We start from the raw sequence: 19,476 nt of genomic DNA, 5'->3' as shown, positions 1-19,476 counted from the left end.
CTTGGAATAGCGCCATTTAGTTTGGGTGTTGAGAGGAGGCACTGAATTGCCTGATAGCAGTGGGCAGGAATGACAACTGCCACCCCACCAACCCCACCCCTCAGGGCTCCTCTTCTTAGTACATTGTGGTGGAATGAGTCTGTGGCTAAAAGGGTACTCGAAGAGAGAGCGCCTCCTGGAGGAGGTTTTGCATGACAGCCTCCAGTTTTGCCAACATACCCATTTTTTTTCCCACAGCAGAGAGAGAGAAATTATAGACGTTAGAGGAAATAAAAATCCAATGCCAACCCAAACGGAATAAAGAAAGAGGTAATGAGTTTGTCTTGGAGGGCACTGTGCCGACGTGTTTCCTGATTCCCGCACTGGTGGCGATGAGTGGCAGAGCTGTCCTCCATCTGTTAGTTCAAGACGAGAGTGAGCTGGCTTGTTTTTTTTCTATGCCGGTGCTCACATTGGCTTTCTGCATCATTTTGGAGGAGCTCCTATCAGACATGGTGGTGGTCTTGGTCAGTTGGGGGTCCCGTATTTACAATCGATAGTCTTATTGGTCAGTTTCTGGTCCCATGTTGTGATGGGCAAGAATATGGCTACTGGTCAGCCGTAGTGCCAGCATTTGTGCGGAGTGTTCAGGATTGGAGTGTGTCACCTACAACTATTTGGAATTTTGAGATCTGGGGAGTATTTTGAGGTTCTGTCGGCTACTGGAGGGTCTCGTTTATTTACGCAGCTCGGATCTGCGGTTTTACTCCTCGTGGTCGGAGGCCCCAAGCCCAGAGAAGTATAGAATTCCGAGTGTTCATGATGAGCCTAACAGGAATGTTGGGCATGGAGAGGAAGTGGTCAGGCCGAGTTTGAATTCCAGAGAGTCGGTCAGACGACGGAGACCTCAGCCATCCAGCCTTTTCCTTCGGCATTCTGTACCAATTTTTTTTTCCCTTTTCCCCATTTAGTGTTCATTATGGCAGCTGAAACGGTCGCTCAGTATTTGATTTTTGAGGAGAAGGTAAGGGGTGTCACTCGGGTTCCCGTGGCCGCTCCATTTTAAGCGTCTCCTTTACTAGGAAAGGCCATTTGCTCTTTTCCTGTGGTTTTTCCCCACTTATGGAGATGCTTTAGTGTGCATTTTCTGTTTCTATTGTGTTATAAAGCACTAGTGTCCCCTCCCAAATGTGTCAGGTGGACCAACAACACACATTTCCCACAGGTGGCTCTCCTAATCTATCGCCATCTGCATTGTTTCTCTGAATGATGGATTTCTATTCCCTAATTTTAGCCTTCTGTTTGACATTTTCCTGTCCTTTTCACAGATCTGTCTTCAGGAATGGTGTTGGTCTTTGACTGCCTGGATAAGGAAGATCCCACCCAGCTATTGTGTCCTCCCCGAGACAATATTGCAGCCATCACAAACGCCCCGAGTTTATTGTCTGCACAATGTTTGAACTCTGGCCACTCCAACAGCGATGCTGTTTGCCAAAGTCCACAGGACGCTAGGCCCGACTCCCCCCAGGACGCTGGCTTTTCATCTCAGACGGACATGGACCCCGGGAGAGCTGAAAACGTGTCGGTGCAGAAGAACCCCAGCGTGAGCGCAGAGCAGGACTTGGCCGTGGACCTTGAACTGGCGCCCCTTCAGGAAGCTCTGGGGAAAGGGCAGGAGACCCCCATCCAGGTGAACGGCGATGCAGTCGATGGCAACGCTTTTGGAAAGGGGGTCACTCCAAAGAAGGGCCCCTCAGCTGCTCCTGTGCTCCAAAATGGAACGGGGCCTTTGGAGGTCATGGCAAAGCATTTGGGGTTGAGAGAGAAAAGACAGGTGAGCCATCGTTTTGTGTGACGCAGTCCCATCTTTGGGCTTCTGGCACCAGAGTCACTTAAGAGCGTTTAGCAATTTGTCATTAAAACAAAAAACAATGTCATGGTGGCACTCGGGGTGACATTCCCGCTCTGTCTCTCTCTTGCTGAAGCTGTAGAGGCCAGTCGGTAAGTGACACAGCTGGCATCTCCTTTTGTATTTGGCCCTTGAGACCCGAAAAGCTGATACTTTTAAGCAGGCAACAACACCCTGGTAAAAATAGAACCGGCATCCTTGGCACAAATGATCAGCAGGACTTAAGGTGGTGCAAATGAATGACCCCGTGATGGGACACCAGGGGTCAACGTTGGCCGCCCTTTCACGAGACTTCAGAAAATGGGGATTGGTACATTAGGCAGGTGGATAGATAAGGCACTATATAGTAGATATGAAAGATGCTATATGATAGAATAGATATGAAAGGCACTATATGACTGATAGATGGCTAAGGCATTGTGTGATAGATGGATATGAAAGTAATGCATGGATAGATGTGAAAGGCACTATATGGTATAGAAAGGGCTATATTGTTTATCATATAGTGCTTCTCATATTGATCTATCTAATTTATAGTGCCTTTCATGCCTGTCTGTCTTTCTATCATATAGTGCCTTTCATGTCTGTCTATTTATCTATTATATAGTACCTTTCATATCTATCCATCTGTCTGTTATTCTGCCTACTATACTAAAGTTAATATCTTTCTATTTATCTCTGTCATATAGCGCCTTTCATGTCTTTCATATCTTTATATCTATCTGTCTGTCTATATAACGGATATGAAGGGCACTATATGACTGATGGATGGATAGATAAGGCACTATATATAGTAGATGGATATGAAAGGCACTATATGACTGATAGATGGCTAGATATGATAGCTGGATATATTTGTCCATCAGGCGAAGTCCCTTTCCTGGACATAAGAAGGCTACTGTTGATTTGTCTTCTTTCTGTTGTAATGTTTTGTAATTTTGTAGTTCAACTCGCTTTGTGCTTTGCTGCTGACTTGTTTAGGCCGAGGTTGCAGTGTTAATTCTAATCTTCATCCACAAGGTGGCGATGTTGTGCTTCCATGCCAGTCAGGCTCTCTTTAATCCAAAGAGCAGCACACGTGTCACTCCAGTATCGGGCCTCCCTGGCTTTAACCGTGAATGTCGTCTTCTGTTTAGAAAGTCAGTGTTGTTGGTTTCTTTAGAAAAGAAACTGAAAAGCAGGAATCCGACCGTCCCGGAAGTGTCCATGTACAATGCCACCTCTCGGCGTATCTTAAGTGTCTGCAAACTTTGCAGGTACTGAGGCTGCTGAATCCAGATCTGGCAGCAGAATTGCTTCATCACGTCCACTTTTTGAGAGATTAAGATGCAAAGTATTTTTGTAAAACGTCGTTATTTAGACTTGAAAAAACGATAAATGACGCACAATTCTTTTCAATCTAATTATTACCTTCCCCTCTTATGATCCTCTGTTTGAGGGCGGCTGACCTCCTGACTCGCCATTAATGTCTCGGCACCTGAGTTGTCCTGGTGCCTCTTCTCCCCCGGGTCCTCCAAGACCACTCCCTTGAGCCCAGACAGGCTGTGCCAGGTCCTCTGTGGCTTGCTTGACGTTTTCCACCTTTGTATTCCCACCGCAGGTTGTTTTGGACCTCAGAAAGAAGAGTGAAGCTCGTATCTCTTTGATGATTTTGTGTTTTAAGTACCACAATAGAATAGAAAAGAAAGAAGAGAAATCAAAATGGCTGTTAAACCTTCGTGCAGGGCCGGCTCTGCTGGGCAGCATGCTGTCGAACGTCAGAAGAGCAGGAGCTGGGAAGTGGGCACACAGTCGTATCACTAGACATGCCCGGCAGCTTTCAGGTTTTCATTGCCAGGGTCCTGTTAGGAGACCAGCAGGGGCAGTCGGCAAGCCTGACGTTTTTTTGCCCTGCACGTTTGCTATGACACGCACCAGTATAGCCCAGCTTTCCCAGTTTTTGTTTTTGATGTAATTTGTTTGTTGTTTGTTTCTGCTTTTTAACCCCCAAATATGTTCTCTCTTTTTCAGAATGAGACCACCGGCGACTTGCCCCAGGAGCAGCACCTCAGGACGGCAAGACAAAGCAGCAAAGATTCAGGTGAGGGGGGACTAACGGGTGATGCGTTTTCGTCTCATCCTCACCTGAAAGATTGTAGTTCAGGCTAAATGGGAACTGTGCCCACTTCAAATAAAGGGGGTCTGAAGATTTTCGAGGTCCACCATACAATCCTGACGAGCTCAAAGACGACGAGGCGGGCAGGCCCGGCGGCCATCCGTGCCCCAGATGATAAAGCTGCCATTTATTGTCAGTACGCTCAAGTTGTATGACGTCTCCCGCCCTGGCCAAGTCTCATGCCCCCCATGTTCCCCCCTCCCCAAGCGCTCTATTAGCTCTACTGGGCTTGACGGCCTTTACGAGAGCGGCGAACGTGCTGGCCATGTGCCCAGTTTAGAAGATCCTCGATCCCCAAGTGTGGCCATGTACATTTGTTACTTGTCAATGGAAAAACGTTACATCAAATATTTTAACCGAATAAGGCAGAGGTATCGGGTCTGCTGAACATTTGGTTTCTCCACCCACCATCTTGAAGGTTTCTCTTGACAGGACCCGGCCTTGCGCTTTATAAGCCTCGTGCTTTGCCCAAAGTCACAGTTTTCCTACAGCAGACCCCCAAAGATGTAATTGTGAGAGGCAGGAGACCACTTGAGCAACCTGTGACTTGTCATTTTTAAATCTGTGATGCCAACTGTCTTCTGTACTTCGCAAGTTTAGCCATGTGAGGGCTGGGGGGTTTGAGGTTAGGGAGGACTTGCATCCCGACTGGGACTGAGGGTAATAACGGGATGCTGTAATGGAAGGAGTGGCGGTGAAACCTGGCCGGTGGGATCCCAGTCGGAATGAATAAATAAAGAATTGCCTTGGGTTTGGGGAGTTTGGATATTTTGAGCAGTTCATCCTCCCGCCCAGTAGGTGGCAGCATTCTGCTGGCTCGCTCTCAGCTTGAGCCCGCGCAGGGTTGCCTGGGAATTGCAGTGTGGAAGGGCATCCCTGTCTGGTTCCTTGGGTGCCACCAGGGGGTGCTGCAGGAAGAGAACCTTTATGTGTATTTGGATCACTCTGGAGGCCACTGAGCCTCATACAAGGGGGTCCGGAGTCGGCTTGGAGTGGGCGGCACTTGAAAAAGGAGATGGTTTAGTTGATTAAAAAGCCATTAATAATAAAAAACATTTTTGAATTGACCAGAGACCTGTCTGTGGGTGAGATGTGTGTGGTGATGGGGCACTGAGGCGCCCCCTGGTGACCATAGCAATCAATACACACAGTGCAGTGTACACATGCCTGCCTCGTATGAAGGTCTTCACATTTAAAATCCAACGGAGACCACCCCAAAGTTTAAGAGCTGTCCTGGAAGACACAGGATAGTTTGCATCCAAGCTGGGATGGATGGATGGATGGATCCTTACCCGGCCAGAATGCCCGTATAATGGATGGATGCTGATGGATGGGCGTCCTTGGCTGGGTTGCTTAGTGATACCCCTTTTGCCCAGGCCTAAAAAAAACTTCATGGGACCCTGCAACTTGGTCTCCCTCCGCACGCCCAAGTCCCGACCTGGCAAAATTTATTACCATTATTTTAGCGTAGAGTCTAAATGAATGAGATCACCAGGAAGAATTGAGTGAGGCTGAGCAGCTCCTCTAATGTGGCAGCTTTTTGGGGGGTGGGTGGGGTGGGGGTGGGTGTTTGGGGTCCTGTTACATAAGGTGCTACAGTATTGTGTGCTGAATGCACTTCCCGGTCACACTGAAACAGGAAGGCTCTCCCCCTGCAGCGCCCCCTGGCGGCACCCAGTTGTAGTGCCCATCCACATTACAATTCCCAGGCAGATATCAACACGACACTGCCGTAAATACAACATATGCATAGAAAATACAAAACTATAATCATAATAATAATAATAGAGTAAAGTCCATTTTAAAAATCTAAACAAACAGGAAAAACAGAAATGCTAAATAAATGTAAGGTGTGCAAGGTAATAAAAATAAATATAAGTTAGACATTAGCATATTTAAAAAGTAAAGAAAGAGACCCAACTGGGCTGGTAAAGGTGTTACTGTAACTTTCAAAGTCGTTGACTGCAGTGGTAGAGATCGGCGAGTGCAGCCGCTGTGTCCCCCCTTGCTCAAAAGACCCTCGCAAATAAGAGCTCCGGCTGATGATGAGAACTTCTCTCACCAGAGTCAATACTCATAGGAAGAGTCGGAACTGCCAGGAGGCTACATTTTCATTTCTTAGACCCCCATCTCACTGTTATCCACTCCCCCTCCCCCATGGTGCCACACTCAGACAACAGTGGGGCCTGAGACAAATTCAGAAATGTCTAGACTGTCTCAACAAACCTGATGTTTCCAGACGGGTAAATCCTTCTCATGATTTATGGAAATTACTGAAAACAAATTGTTATTCACAAACAGAATTGGGGAGGGGAGGGTTTGATTGTGTCATTGTTGTGCATCAGTGCTGTGCTTCATTGCAGGGAGTGCCTATGTAAACGGACACCTTTCGGGGATGCTCAGGTAACTGCCTGTCTCTGCTCCCACCTCAGCTGAACTCCACATATGCCCACCCTAGCATGGTCTATATTCATATTATTTAACTCTCACTAATTATGCCGTAGATACTCCTGACTTGGGGAGTCAAAAAAAAAAAAAAAAAACCCCTTTAATCGTCATAATAAACAACTGCCAAGAAACTGCTGAAATGAAAAAGCAATAATAGAAGATTTTAACAGGAGTTCAGGAGCCCTGATCTATATTATACTGAGCAACCGGCTTGTTAGGGCTACGATGACTATCGCACGATCTGAGGAATTGGTTCAGTTTGTCCTAAAACTGCCTTTACGGCAGTGCGATTGTGCTTTTCCATTGGAGGCTCCACTTCACTCTCCCCCCCAAATTGATAATCACTGTCAGTCATCATGGAGGATCATTGTTGATTGCTTAAACATCTTGTGGTGACCCCCTAGGCAATTAATGTGCGGCCCATTCCCATTTACACTAAGAATCCTTGAAGCCTTCGAAGGAAGTCATAATGCTGGGCCACCTTAAATTACTTTGCACCTTCTCATCAGCTTCCTCGTCTTACCATTTACAAAACAAAAGACACTAATAGAGTGGTGCAAAGACTTTCTTCGTAGCGTCAGGGAGTCTAGTGTTTAAATACAACAGTAACTCGCGGCCCAACAGTGGCACAGCTTAAGAAACTTCACTCCAAAGGCCAGTCATCATCAATCCACAATGTCCAATGCTTCATCAACTGTGGCCGCCTGGCAAAACATACGTGACCCACACCCATTAAATACAATGGTGACTGGCACCCCAACGGTGGCACAGCATAAGAAACTCTACTCCAAAGGCCAGTCGTCATCACTCCACGATGTCCAATGCTTCATCAGCTGTGTCAGCCAGGCAAACCATACGTGACCCATACCAATTTGAATACAATGGTGACTGGCACCCCAGTGGTGGCACAGCATAAGGTGACGCATCACTTCGACTCGGGTTTAACTGTACTTGCGTAGAACTCCAAGCCAGTGTCATGCTCGGGGTTGACCAATATTAACTTTTTTGGGATGCCCCAAGAAATTAGAAATGTAAAAGACCAAACTTGGCTGGTAAAAGTCACCAGAGGAACCTCACACATCGTACCTCGGGCTGATGGCCTTGATCAGCTGTGAAGATAGAGAACTTCTCTCACCAGAGACAACACTCCTAGAAGAAGCTGGGGGAGGGTCCCCATACCCCCAATTTCACACACCCCCCCCCCGAGCTCCGTGTTGTCATCAGTGCCCGTTTGGGTGCTACCATCTCGGTCGTCTGCCGTTAAGGATGACGTCATGCCCGCTGTCTTTTTGCCTTGATGTTCTCATTGTTGTCTGCCATCAATTGAGGTCCCGTTGCCTTTGTTTGTTGTTCTGACAGCTGCATGTCCTCGAAGCAAGCCCCCCCAGCACTCATCTTTGCAGCAAATGTTAGACATTATCTTCATTCATTTTAGCTGCTGGGTAAAATTGCTGGTTTATTTGGGATTTTATAGGAACGAGTGGTCCCAGGATTACACTAAGTGAGGTGGAGATGATCCCTTTTGGTTTTTTTTGGGGACCTGGTGCTTTGGGATCAGCAGCAGATGGCAGTGCCTGCTCTTCTCTTCTGCCTTCTAACACCATAGTGGGTTTTTGGATAAACAAATGGATGAGCTTCAAAGAGGCCGGCAGGTAGAAAGGAGATGGCGGGGGGGCTTCTCTGCTCGGCCAGGCGGCGAGAAGCACGCGTGAGTAGCATGAGCGTCTCTGGCTCTGACATGTTTGTGTCTCTCTGTAATTCCACATTCCTGTTTTGTGTTTCGCTGACAGGCAAAGCCAAAGACAGGAAGGAGGTCTTCTCTCCCTTCAACAGAATCACCTCCGTCCGCGATTGTGTAAAGAAGTTCAGTGTCGAAGAGGCCAGTCCGCGCTCCGAGCCTAGGGGGAAGTTGGCGGGCTCGAGAAACCGGACGCCCGTCCCTAAACAACCTTCCGGAGGAGAAGCTTTGTTGAAGACCGCCAAGGAGGACAGGGTCATTGCTCCACAAAATGGCAGAGAAGGACACGGCAAGAATGCTCCCTGTACCTCCTCACCCTTTTCCAAGTTTGCCCCGAGCACTCCCACCTCCTCGTCAAGTCTGCGTGGGTCGTCCAAGAGTAGGGAGGGGAAAGCAAACATGACGGACGCTCATCAGCTCCACCCCTTGGAGCCCAACAGCCAACTGGTGGCACCCAAGCCGACGACCTCAGAAGATGAAACCCTCGGCAGCGATCTGATCTGCTCAGAGGGTCTCGGGACACCAAGTGGAATCTGTGCTCCTTTGGAATCTGAGGATCTCAAATCTAGCAACCCCCTCGCCGAGCCCGAGCAGGAGCCCACTGATCCCAGCATGAAGACGCTCCTGACGATTGAAATCAAAAATGGACGTGCACCCAGCATTAGCACCCAGGTGCTTGGCGGTGGAAGCGGACAGCGGTCAGGTGAGATCCAAATTCACTTTTGGGAAGTTGTGGCTTTTTCTTTTCTTCACGTACCCCAAACTGAAAAAGTATTTCCTTGAACTTGATGCTTGGCAAGGGAAGGGAATTCGCGTTTGACGGAAACATATTGGCAGCCGATTGATCGTCGGGTTGGGGTGTCGAATCTTTCACGTGGACGAGCTTCACAGGTTTGTACGTGAAAACCCAAAACGCACGTAAAATTGGAATGCGTCCGACTTGCCTTGTCATACGACCAGTTCAGTCAACCCCCCAGTGTCACTTCTACTCCCTTGAGTTAAACTCTCTGTTTCTTAAAATGCCATATTGGATTTGGGGGTCTACAAGGGCTTTGCCTGGGAGCCACTTTATTCGTCAAGTGTTTCCCTCGAGAGCCCCCTGTCAGTTGAGCGTTAGCACCTCATCTGCGACTTGAAGGAAAAGTTAGTTGGGCCCATCAAAAGCTGACTTGCCTTCAGCAGGGCCGAGGCTGAGTGTTATATAAACGTGAATGGCAGTGTTGTACTCGCCCGCCTTTTGGTTCATTAATTTCATGTACAAAGAAGTAGAGTATTTTGGTGCGGTAGCCCCTTTCTGTTCTCTTTCACGCCGTTCGCTTAGCGTATAACTTTACTGTAACACTGATGCCAGCTGCAGACTGGCATGTGCAGCTCCTCACCCTGCCACCTTGTGCCATTCTCGGTAATGGCCCACAATGGGCACTCTGTGTGCCGCTCATCATCCCATGTACTTTTCTAGATTGTTCTCTTCTTGACGCGCACGTTGTATTGTTGTTTTGCACCAGAGCTGATAAATGACGGCTGGCCCTTTTTCTTGCAGAGCTGATGCTGGGCCTGAGGGCTACCCCCTTCAAGATTTCATCGTCATCATCGTCAAGTAACTCCGGAATTCTAAACGTAAGTCTGGTTTTGTTTTTTTTTTTTTTGTATTTCCTGTCGTCTGCTCGTAACTTTAAAGGTCACAAAGGTTGGCCGTGCCAGGCTGGGAGAAAGCATGAGGCTGCATCTTTGGGAGGACACTAATCCTAAACATCATCGGTTTGGAGCACTTTGTCTTGCCATTTGTGTTCTTTATACAGCTTCACTTATTCTAATGATCATAATACACTTTTTTTTATTATTTATTATTGGCACCTTTCCCATGTTTATTAAAGATTTCGTTCATTTTATGTTTATTTCACTTTTCTCGCTTCAAAGCTCCCACTGTGCCGCCTCTGACCCTAATGACTTATTTAAAATTGGACTTTTTTTTTCCTGACCATAAATGATCAAAATACACATTTTATATGTGAGATGGAGAACCTTTGTTTATCAAAACAATATATAGATTGAGAGAGAGATAAGGAGATCTAGATATAGAGAGAGAAATGTAGAGTTAAAGGGATAGAGAGAGATATAGAGGTTTAGAGGTATTGAGAGATAGACAGAGAGATGGATGTATATATAATAATAGGGATAGAGAGAGCTATATAGATAGAGAGAGAGATATACAGGTATAGAGAGAGATAGAGGTATAGAGAGAGTTAGAGTGATAGATAGAGGTATAGAAAGAGATAGAAGTAGAGGGATGTAGGGAGGGAGAGAGAGAGAGGGATAGAGAGAGATACAAGCGGTCTGTTTAAGTATGCATTGGGGTCAGTGGCCCCCTAAATCTGTCAAACTGGTGACGCCTGCTTTGGTTTTTGTCTCTGCTGTGCTGATCTCTGTAGATGTGTGTTGTTTCTTTCCAGTTTTATTTGCACACAGTCGTATTACTTATACAATCAAGTCAGACTTGTACATGAACATTTCTTGTTTGACTGTGAAGTCATTTATTGTGTAAGCGCCACTTGTATGAAAAGAAGTAAAAGGGGAATAATTTTTTTTTATTTTTTTTATTTTTTTTTTAATGCTGACGTCTGCCACTGGCAAGAAACTTAAAAAATAAATAAAATAATGTAGCATTCACAAGGTTTGAATCTGGTCGTTTCTTTAGAGATGGTCTGTTCAGCCCCGACTTGGCCGCACTTTCCAAGTGCTGCTGCTGGAGTTTTTTCTTTCTTTAATGGACCCTTGTTGTGATGTTTACAGTCGAGTCCAATTCACTACTTTTGTTTTGTTCTTTTTTTTTTTTTCTCTTTCGTCTGTGGGTGGACTTGTTAGATTTTCTTCTTTTTATTCCATTTTGTCGCCGGTCAGTGAAATGGTTAACCTGAACGGGTTTTGTGTTCCTTCCTTTACCTTTCTCATCCGAGTTTGCTGCTCCTGTATGATGAACTGAAAATCTTGCTTAAAATGTCTGTCGTTGCCTTAATTCTACGCCCAGTGTGATATGAAGTCACTGCAGTATGTCACAGACTTCATGGTGTGCTGCTGAAGACCCCATTCCAGTCTGCCTGGTCAGCTTTCTCCATTTTAGGTAAAGCTGGCAGAAGTGCGGCTCAGTGCTTGTGTTTTTGTCCCGGCCTCAAGTTTAACGTAAGCACTTAATTCATTTTACCATATCCCACATATTCACATCAATTACAAGGCTATACAGTATATGATACAGTGCCTGCTATGTAATGCAAAGAGTACACAACACGTGATTGGCCCTAACTGGGACTCATCAGGTGTAAAATAGTGGACGGGTGGAAGAAATATTCTTAGCCCTTGTGTCAGGCTGCCAACCGGGTCGCCCCCTTTATTCTTGTAGTGATCTTTGGTGCCGAGATAAACATAAATTGTCTCAATGGCAATAGCAGTTAATACATTCAAAAAGATCTAGGGAGCTTCATCTTTCTCAGAGGGCAGTCAGTCCGCCAATTTCCAACCCAGTCAGTCCTGATCAGGGTCCCAGGAGCTGCCGGAGACTTTCTCAGCCAGCACTGGGCGCAAGGCAGGACCAAACCCTGCTGGAAATGAGACACCGATATTCAGGCGCATCTCCCTTTTCTACTGGTCCCTGCTGGAAATGGTCATGGTTAGTGACCCTCTTAGGGGTGAGCTTATTTTTTCTCCAGCCGTCTGGAGTTTTTTTGTTTTTTCTGTCCCCCCTGGCCATTGAACCTTACTCTTATTCGATGTTAATGTTGATTTATTTTGTTTTATAATTGTGTCTTTCATTTTTCTATTCTTTAATATGTAAAGCACTTTGAGCTACTGTTTGTATGAAAATGTGCTATATAAATAAATGTTGTTGTTGTTGTAGCTCTCCCGACTGAAGAAGGGAGGGGGTGGGGGGAGAGAGACAAGCCTGTTAGTGGCAGCACCCCCTTTTTTCCCAGATGGGTTATTTCACACGTGGGATGAGTCCTTGAGGTGACCATCAGATGCACATGCAGGGCAATAGGTCTAATTATTTTATACTTTATGTGTTTAAAATATGTGCTTTCTGTGATAGTAATTAGTTAAACAGCCCTGTGAGGCCCAGCTGTTGCCACATTTTTTAATTCTATCTATCATCTATCTGTCTATTATATAGCACCTTCTAGCTATCTATCTGTAATATATAGTGCTTTTTTTTTTCTGTCTATCCGTCTATTATACAGTGTCTTTTATGTCTATCTATCTGTCAGTCTGTCTATCTGTTATCCTGCCTACTATACTACAGTTACTATCTACTGTATAGTGCCTTTCATCCATCCATCTGTCTGTCTGTCATACAGCTCCTTTCTGTTCTTTTTATCATACAGTGCCTTTCCTGTCTGTTTTGCTATCTGTCTAACATATAGTGCCTTTCATTTCTATCTTTCTATTAATTAGTTTTTTTTTTCCTATCCATCCACCCACTCCACTACTGGGCCACTCCAAATATAAACCATTACTCCCATAATCCCACCACCACTGCTGGATCAGCATTAAAGATCAAAGTGTCCCCCCACTTGTGTTTGTATCGGACACGTCCGTCTGCTCAAGTCCGTTACCAGTTAAGTGGTGTTCTGCCATTGTGTTTTCGGGGTATGTGTAACTCGGCTGCCCCTAAATCTAACGCCCATTGCAGCTCCTCGTGCTCCTCTGCCTGATGTCTTGTACTTTTTTTCTTTTGGTTGGTCTGTAAAAACCCCAGGTTGTCTTTTTGATGACGGTGGCCTAGTCGAGTCTTCCAGAATGTGGTCGGCCCGAAGAGTGTCCGTCTTGTGTGGTGACTTACCGGCAGATTAGGGGCTCGTTAATTCTGCTAATCACCGTGCTGGTTTGCCAGGATTAGTCGTGTGCTACTTTTAGCGCCTGTCAGCTTCAATTAGCCGCACTTTTCTCTCTGTTGCCGGCCGCTGAATGGACGGAGTTGTGTGGAGACCTCCGTAGAGAAATGGCTAGGAATGCTTTCTGATTGTGAAATTGACGCTGGTAAGGTAAGACCCTCAGTTGGTGGCGGTGGGCTGATATTTTAAGCAATGTGACAGTTGCCATCTGCATCTCGTGGTCGGTCTTAAAGCAGGACTTGGCGGTGCCCTTCTTGTAGTGGTCTAGGCTGTGCTGTCAAAGCCAAATGTACGATTACTGCTAATGGAGAGACCGGGGTTATTTCAGTTTGAGTACTGTGAATATCGGACATCATGAAGTCTTCAGTATTACCCATTAAGCACTGGGGTAGTCTAACGATGTTTGGCGCAGTATGTATTGTGTGACTGGACTTAAAACTGGTAAACTATGGAATCGGACTGTAATTTAAGATGACGTTTTAGTTTAAATGTCTTGGACATGTCCTACCACTACTGCCTAACATACAGAAACCATCTGAACAAGAATGTCATCTAGAGATGACGCCATCCTGGGTGGACGGGCAAGTGATTGAAAAAAATCAGCTAAATGGGCACAGAGGGACGTGGACTGCATACAAGCTTGGGCAGATTTTTGGTAGTAGTAAAGTGTAGTAAAAACGTGACGTGAATGAATACACAATAGGAGGTCTGAAACTTGAACTCCATCCTGCGTGGCAACAGTGCCACCACTGTGCCACCCTGCTGCACGATCTGCAAATGTGAACACCAATGTGTGAGATTAGATCAGCTGTGTTAATCCTGATCCCTGCAGCAGCGGAAACACAAAAAAAAACTTAAGATATACGGAGTGACGGAGCAATCAGTCAATGCATAGGTAGATAAATAATGAAATCCGTGGAAATTGTGCAGGAATTATAAACTGAATTTAGAGTATCGGCAGTAAATTTGGGACGCAAGGAGGCATCGACTGGCTTGAGAGCAGAGGGTAGAAAAGACCCCCTGAGAGCAGCTGCTTCTTGACACACTGTGATGAAATGAGCCTGGGACTAAAAGGGCCCCCTCCTGAGGGGATTGTTCATGACGGCGTCCAATGTTGACCCCCTTCACTTTTCCCTCGACAGTTTCCAGTGTGTCCAGAGCTGGCCCTGTGATGGAGTTTGCGTTTCTGATAAGTCTGTTCAGGCATTGAGCTTAGGTTGCTTCCCCAAGAGACCACAGCGTAGGATGCCACAGTAACTAGTATGGACTGGTAGATCATCTCCATTAGCTTGGTGCACACATCAGTAGACAGAAGTCTCCTTAGCGTGTCCAGTCAGCTCTGACCCTCCTTGTGTTGTCAGACCAGTCCAGTTTACTGGTACTTGTAGTTCTGCACCACTGAATGTGGACTGGTCCACCCCAGCGGCTCTTTTGTCTCACCGATGCCGAGTTGCAGGTTGTCCCCGCACCACAACTAAGTTGGTGTTTGACATCTTTTGAGCTTGAGCCGTAGAATAGTACGACGGACCTGCTTGCTGCGATGCGTCACTGTTGTGATTTCCATTTCATCGGAGTCCATACATTCTTTCCGACTCCAGTAACCCAATCATTTCTTGTGGACTCTACGGCCCCCCTACTTGTGGTATGGCATCCATGTTTGATCAGAAGTGGCTGTCACTTTTCAAAATGAAAGAGTTATGTGCACAAATCTGTTCAGGGGAGATGACGATTGGGCCAAAAAGAGAAATCCGCACCTGATAATTGTGTCCCACTTAAACAGGAAGTGGACCACCCGGCTCGTTCACACCTTCAGTGAGGTGCGTTTTAATAATTCCGGTTGTGAAGTGAACCAGTTCTCATGAGACAAACGAAGTTCAGTCCATTTGTCACCCGTTTGTTTAGTTAGTAGCTGTGCTGTCCCCATGTCGCATCCAGATTCTTCCCGAGCCCTGCATTCATTTAGATCGGACCCCCCTCCCACCATGCCGTAGTCTAAAGGGATTTCCAGCTCATCGGTTTGAAGAGGCGTTTTAAATCTCAACGTTGACACTGAAAATGTTTTCCCTCAAAAGTTAACACTCCACAAGTGGGCCAAGTTGAAGATCAGAATGACATTTCTACATATGGAAGTCCTTCATCAAAACAAAACCGAAAATAAGCCCTGGCACACGTCCAAGGATCTGGAGGCCGCTCTTCCTGATGCCGATGTCCATATTCTTACTTCAGCAGCGTGGCATATGCTTGGGGGCTGTGACATTTATGAGGCCGCACCCCGGGGAAAACCTCGGCTCTCAAAACTAAACAAATAAAAATAAAAAAAGAATACAACTGGCCTTGTGCTGGATGAGACTTGGCACATTTTTAGAAGAAGTCTTCTCTGGACTGGAACACCCCAATGGCCCCCCTTCCTTTAAAAGAACTCCAGTGGAAGGGTCCTGGTGTGGCCTGCATTTCTGCCAGTGACATGCCATCAAGAAAGCGGCAGTTAGAAGGGTGTCCCCAAAAACCGGTTAGGGTGACCAAGAGAAAGTAACATTCCTAAGAGTTCATATTATATCTTTTATGGTTGCTCGAGCAATGCAGTGAATTTTGGGGTGCCAACCCGGCTGTTCCTGTTTACTCAGAAAGCGTGACGGCTGCCCTGTAATACACAAATCGCACAAAATGGTGTCTGAGGAAGTTGTGGAGCTCCGCCCCTCAGGTCACTTTAACCAGAAGTGACTCCTCCTTCTGGCTGGCCTGCCTTGTTTTTATGGTTGAGGGGGCGGAGTCAGTTGCCCTCGCCAGGCAGTTTCTTTTGCACTGTGGAGAGAAACAAAAGAAAACGAGTCTGTTAGTGGCAGCGCCCCCTTTTGGCTTGGGGATGGTGGAACATACCTGTGAAGGACTCGGAGGGTGACCCTGTGACGCGCATGAAGAATATACAAGGAGGGGGGGTCTGGGTTTTCAGATTTCTGTCGACCCCTGTTTTCTCTCTCGCTTGTAGTGGAAGAGGAGGGTCCCGCACTTGCGCTCGTGGTTTTTATCCCTTGTATTATTTTGTTTGCCCACTTTGTCCAATAAAAAGACAGAGAGTACGTGGTGAGATTTTCAAGCTCTCTCATAGGCTATGCATTCATAGTCTTTGCTTCTCCAGTCCAGGATGTGTCACCGTATTTTGGTCGTTTTTCCTGCCATTTATGGTTTACAGTTAAGTGTGGACGATAAACGAGCACATTTATGGGCTGCCCGGCCACTCGGACAAAGTGACGCTGGAAAGTCCCCTTCACTTTCTGTGCACTTTATTGTGTAGTTGATCTAATTGTAATTTTCCGTCATTGCCCAACATTCTGAACTCAAAGCGAAAACGTTTTCACGACGACGTTACAAATTTATTAAACCTCAGAAAAACTGAAATCTCTCCTTCACAGACGTATTGAGACACTTCATTCAGTGCTCCGATTTCAGCTTTGAGTCTTCTTGATAGAGACCCCCCAAGCTTTGCACCCCTGCGTTTGGACAACTGATCTCAGTCTTCCTGGCAGATCCCCTCAAGCACTTTTATACTGTAAACATCCATCTTCAGGTCCGTCCACACAGTGCTCTATGGGCCACTTGAGGACCCTCAGAGACTTGTCCCCAAGCCTCTCCTGGGTTGCCTTGACCGTATGCTTTGGGGTCATTGAACCATACACCCCAGTTTGAGGGTGCAGGTTCTCTTCAAGGTCCTCTCTGTATTTGATCGATTCAGACCAGCACCCATGTCCCCAAAACATGAAGCTGCCACCGCCACCCCTCATCGTGGAAATGGTATTACAACAACAACAATTTATTTCTTGTATAACCCAAAAATACACAAGGAGTGTCACAATAGGCTTTAACAGGCCCTGTTTATTGACAGAAGGGCCTTGACTCCCTAAAAAGACAAGATCAAAAAAAATAAATACCCTTGTAGGGAAAGGTGGCATTAGGGCAGGTGGTGAGCGGTACCAGGAGTTCAGTTTTTGTCTTCCCACACCAGAGAATCGTTTCCTTCCTTTGTCGTAAAGCCCCCAACAGCATTGTCTTACTTGCATGCTTCAGGTCACTGCACTGTTACCCCAGTCCGAGGTGGTCTGCACCCTGGGGCAGGTGTTCTTCAAGGACCCCTCTGTATTTGCACTGCATTCATTCATCCATTTCCTCCATTCTGATCCATCTTCCCGTCCCTGCACCTCCATGGCGTTGATGCTGCCACCATCTTGCTTCACCTTAGGGATGGTGATGAGCAGTGCCTGAAGTTCTCTTCAGAGAGTTCACTTTTTGTCTCTTCGGACAAGGGGGTCTTTCTCTGCATACTCTCCTTTTAACTGTCTCCTGCCGTTTACTCAATGGTGGCTTCTGTCTAGCCACCCCACTGTAAGTGTCTGATTGATAGAACGCTGCGGACACTGTTGTCCTCCCATCTCGGCAGAGGACTTGTGACCATTAGATTGTTGGTCATCTCCCTGACCAAGACCCTTCTTCCACAGTTGCTCAGTCTGGCTGGACGGCCAACTGTAGGAAAAGTCCTGGTGGTTCCTGACTTCCATTTCCCAATTCCTGAGTCCACTGTCCTCTAAGGATCACCCAGAGCTTTAGAAATGGTTTGATGATGATCTTGACCCAATCTGTGCCTCACCACAATTTGATCATGGAGGTCTGTATAGAGGTGCTTAATTGCTTGTTTAAGGTCCCTGTCATTGTCCTTTAAATGATGTTTAGCAGGAGTTGCTTCCATCCATATTGAGGGAGAGATGCTAAGATGGTCAAGACTTTTTAAGCTTTAAGAGTAACCATTGGTTTCTTGGTCACCTCCCCGTCCAAGGCCCTTATTGCCTGGTAACTCATTGTAGCTGGATTGCCAACTCTATGAAGAGTCCCAATTGTTCCAAACTTCTTCCATCTCTTCATTCTTGAGGCCACAGTGCTCTGGGGTGCACTCCAAGCTTTAGAGATGGTTTTATCCCCTTGACCTGATCTGTGCCTCACCATGGAGGTCCACAGAGAGCTCTTTGGATTTAATGGCTCAGTTTTTTTTGTCCTGACATGCAGTTTTAATTGTGGAACTTAATAGACACAGGTACACGTGTGCATTTTTAAACAATATGTCCAATCTGTTCAGTTGGCCACAGGTGGACTCCAGCCAAGTTCTAGAAACATCTCAAGGAAACAGCAGGCACCTGAGTACAATTTGGAGCACCAGAGCCTGAGGCTGTGAATACTTCTAGGAATGAGAGGCCTTTCTAAATGAGGTCCAGTCAGTTCAGATGGCCACAGGTGATCATCTTGGTCACTTCCATGCCCAAGGCCCTTCTTGCCCAGTTGCTGAGTTTGGCCAGATGGTCAACTCTATGATGAGTCCTGATGTTTTCCCAATTCTTGGTCGCCATCCCACCCACGTCTCCAGGAGAAAGCTGAGCCCACTTGTGAAACAGCAAAGGGTCTCGGAATGAGAGGTTTCAGGATTTGAGTTTGGATAAATTTGCAAACCTTTCTGACTTCACGTTGTCACTTTGTCATTGGGGATTAACAAGTGGAGACTGGTGGGTGGACAAGATTGTCAAATTTCTTCATACAACATAGACAAGTGTTCGGGGTCTCGATACTTTGTGTCCACCATTAAATACGGGCAAGTTTAACTAGAGTTAGCCCTTTTTTAAAAATGCCACACTACTCCTGTTCCTCGACTTTGTTTTCTTAATCTTCTTATCTGTGCTCGTTGGTTTATTTCTCCCAAACCAAACTCCCCCTAGATGCGGGGGTCTGGTTACATCAGGACGTATCTTTATTAGCAGGCTGCTGGGGTCTGGCATTTCACAGCTTTTAGAAGTCAGAGATCTGCTGCTATGGTGGGCTGTCTGGTTTAATGGATGTAGACATTTGATCCTCATCTGTAGCTGAAGGGACAGCAACCCGAGGCGAGGGGTTAACAGGTGAGTCTGGGGGCCGACTGGACGTGAACATCAAAGCAGATGGAGCCGAGGAGTCTGCGAGAGCCGGGGTTATGTAACTGAGTTTTACGACCGCGAGATGAATGGTGTGGGGGGCTACAGAGCGTGCGTTGTCCCTCACAGAGGCCAGCGTGGAGGTCTTGGGTGACAGCCTTCTGAGCCTGCCGTTACCTGTTAAAGCGCTGCACAAGATGACTGTTAAAAGGAGAAGAGCTGCCATCTGGCCAAGAGGGCACGGGGGTCTTGAGCAGCTCTTCTCTTTTTCTTGACTTAAATGAGAGAGTGAGATTTGGACCCCAGTAGGGATTTGCTGAGTGAAACTCTCAGTCTGGACACGGTGGACGGTGAGGGGGCCGGTGGGGGGTCCCGTTTTGCGAGCCAAGATATAGCCCATTCGAGCTGCCCATCCCGGC

At 46.6% G+C, this 19,476-nt stretch overlaps 1 protein-coding gene across 4 annotated transcripts in view; it reads left to right on the top strand.

Moving 5' to 3' along the window:
• Positions 1–19,476, top strand: part of smtnb (smoothelin b) — a 121,194-nt gene that overhangs the window by 67,409 nt on the left and 34,309 nt on the right. For all 4 annotated transcript variants that reach the window (XM_039772219.1, XM_039772217.1, XM_039772220.1 and 1 more), the window contains 4 exons: positions 1,308–1,813; positions 3,899–3,968; positions 8,282–8,932; positions 9,770–9,846. In XM_039772219.1, coding sequence (XP_039628153.1) covers positions 1,308–1,813; positions 3,899–3,968; positions 8,282–8,932; positions 9,770–9,846 — 1,304 coding nt within the window. The remainder of the gene's footprint in view (positions 1–1,307; positions 1,814–3,898; positions 3,969–8,281; positions 8,933–9,769; positions 9,847–19,476) is intronic.

This window comes from Polypterus senegalus, chromosome 12 (assembly GCF_016835505.1).
Source record: "Polypterus senegalus isolate Bchr_013 chromosome 12, ASM1683550v1, whole genome shotgun sequence".
Lineage (NCBI taxonomy): Eukaryota > Metazoa > Chordata > Cladistia > Polypteriformes > Polypteridae > Polypterus > Polypterus senegalus.
Note: the sequence above shows the minus strand (reverse complement) of the source record. Positions and strands in the feature narration are given on the sequence as shown.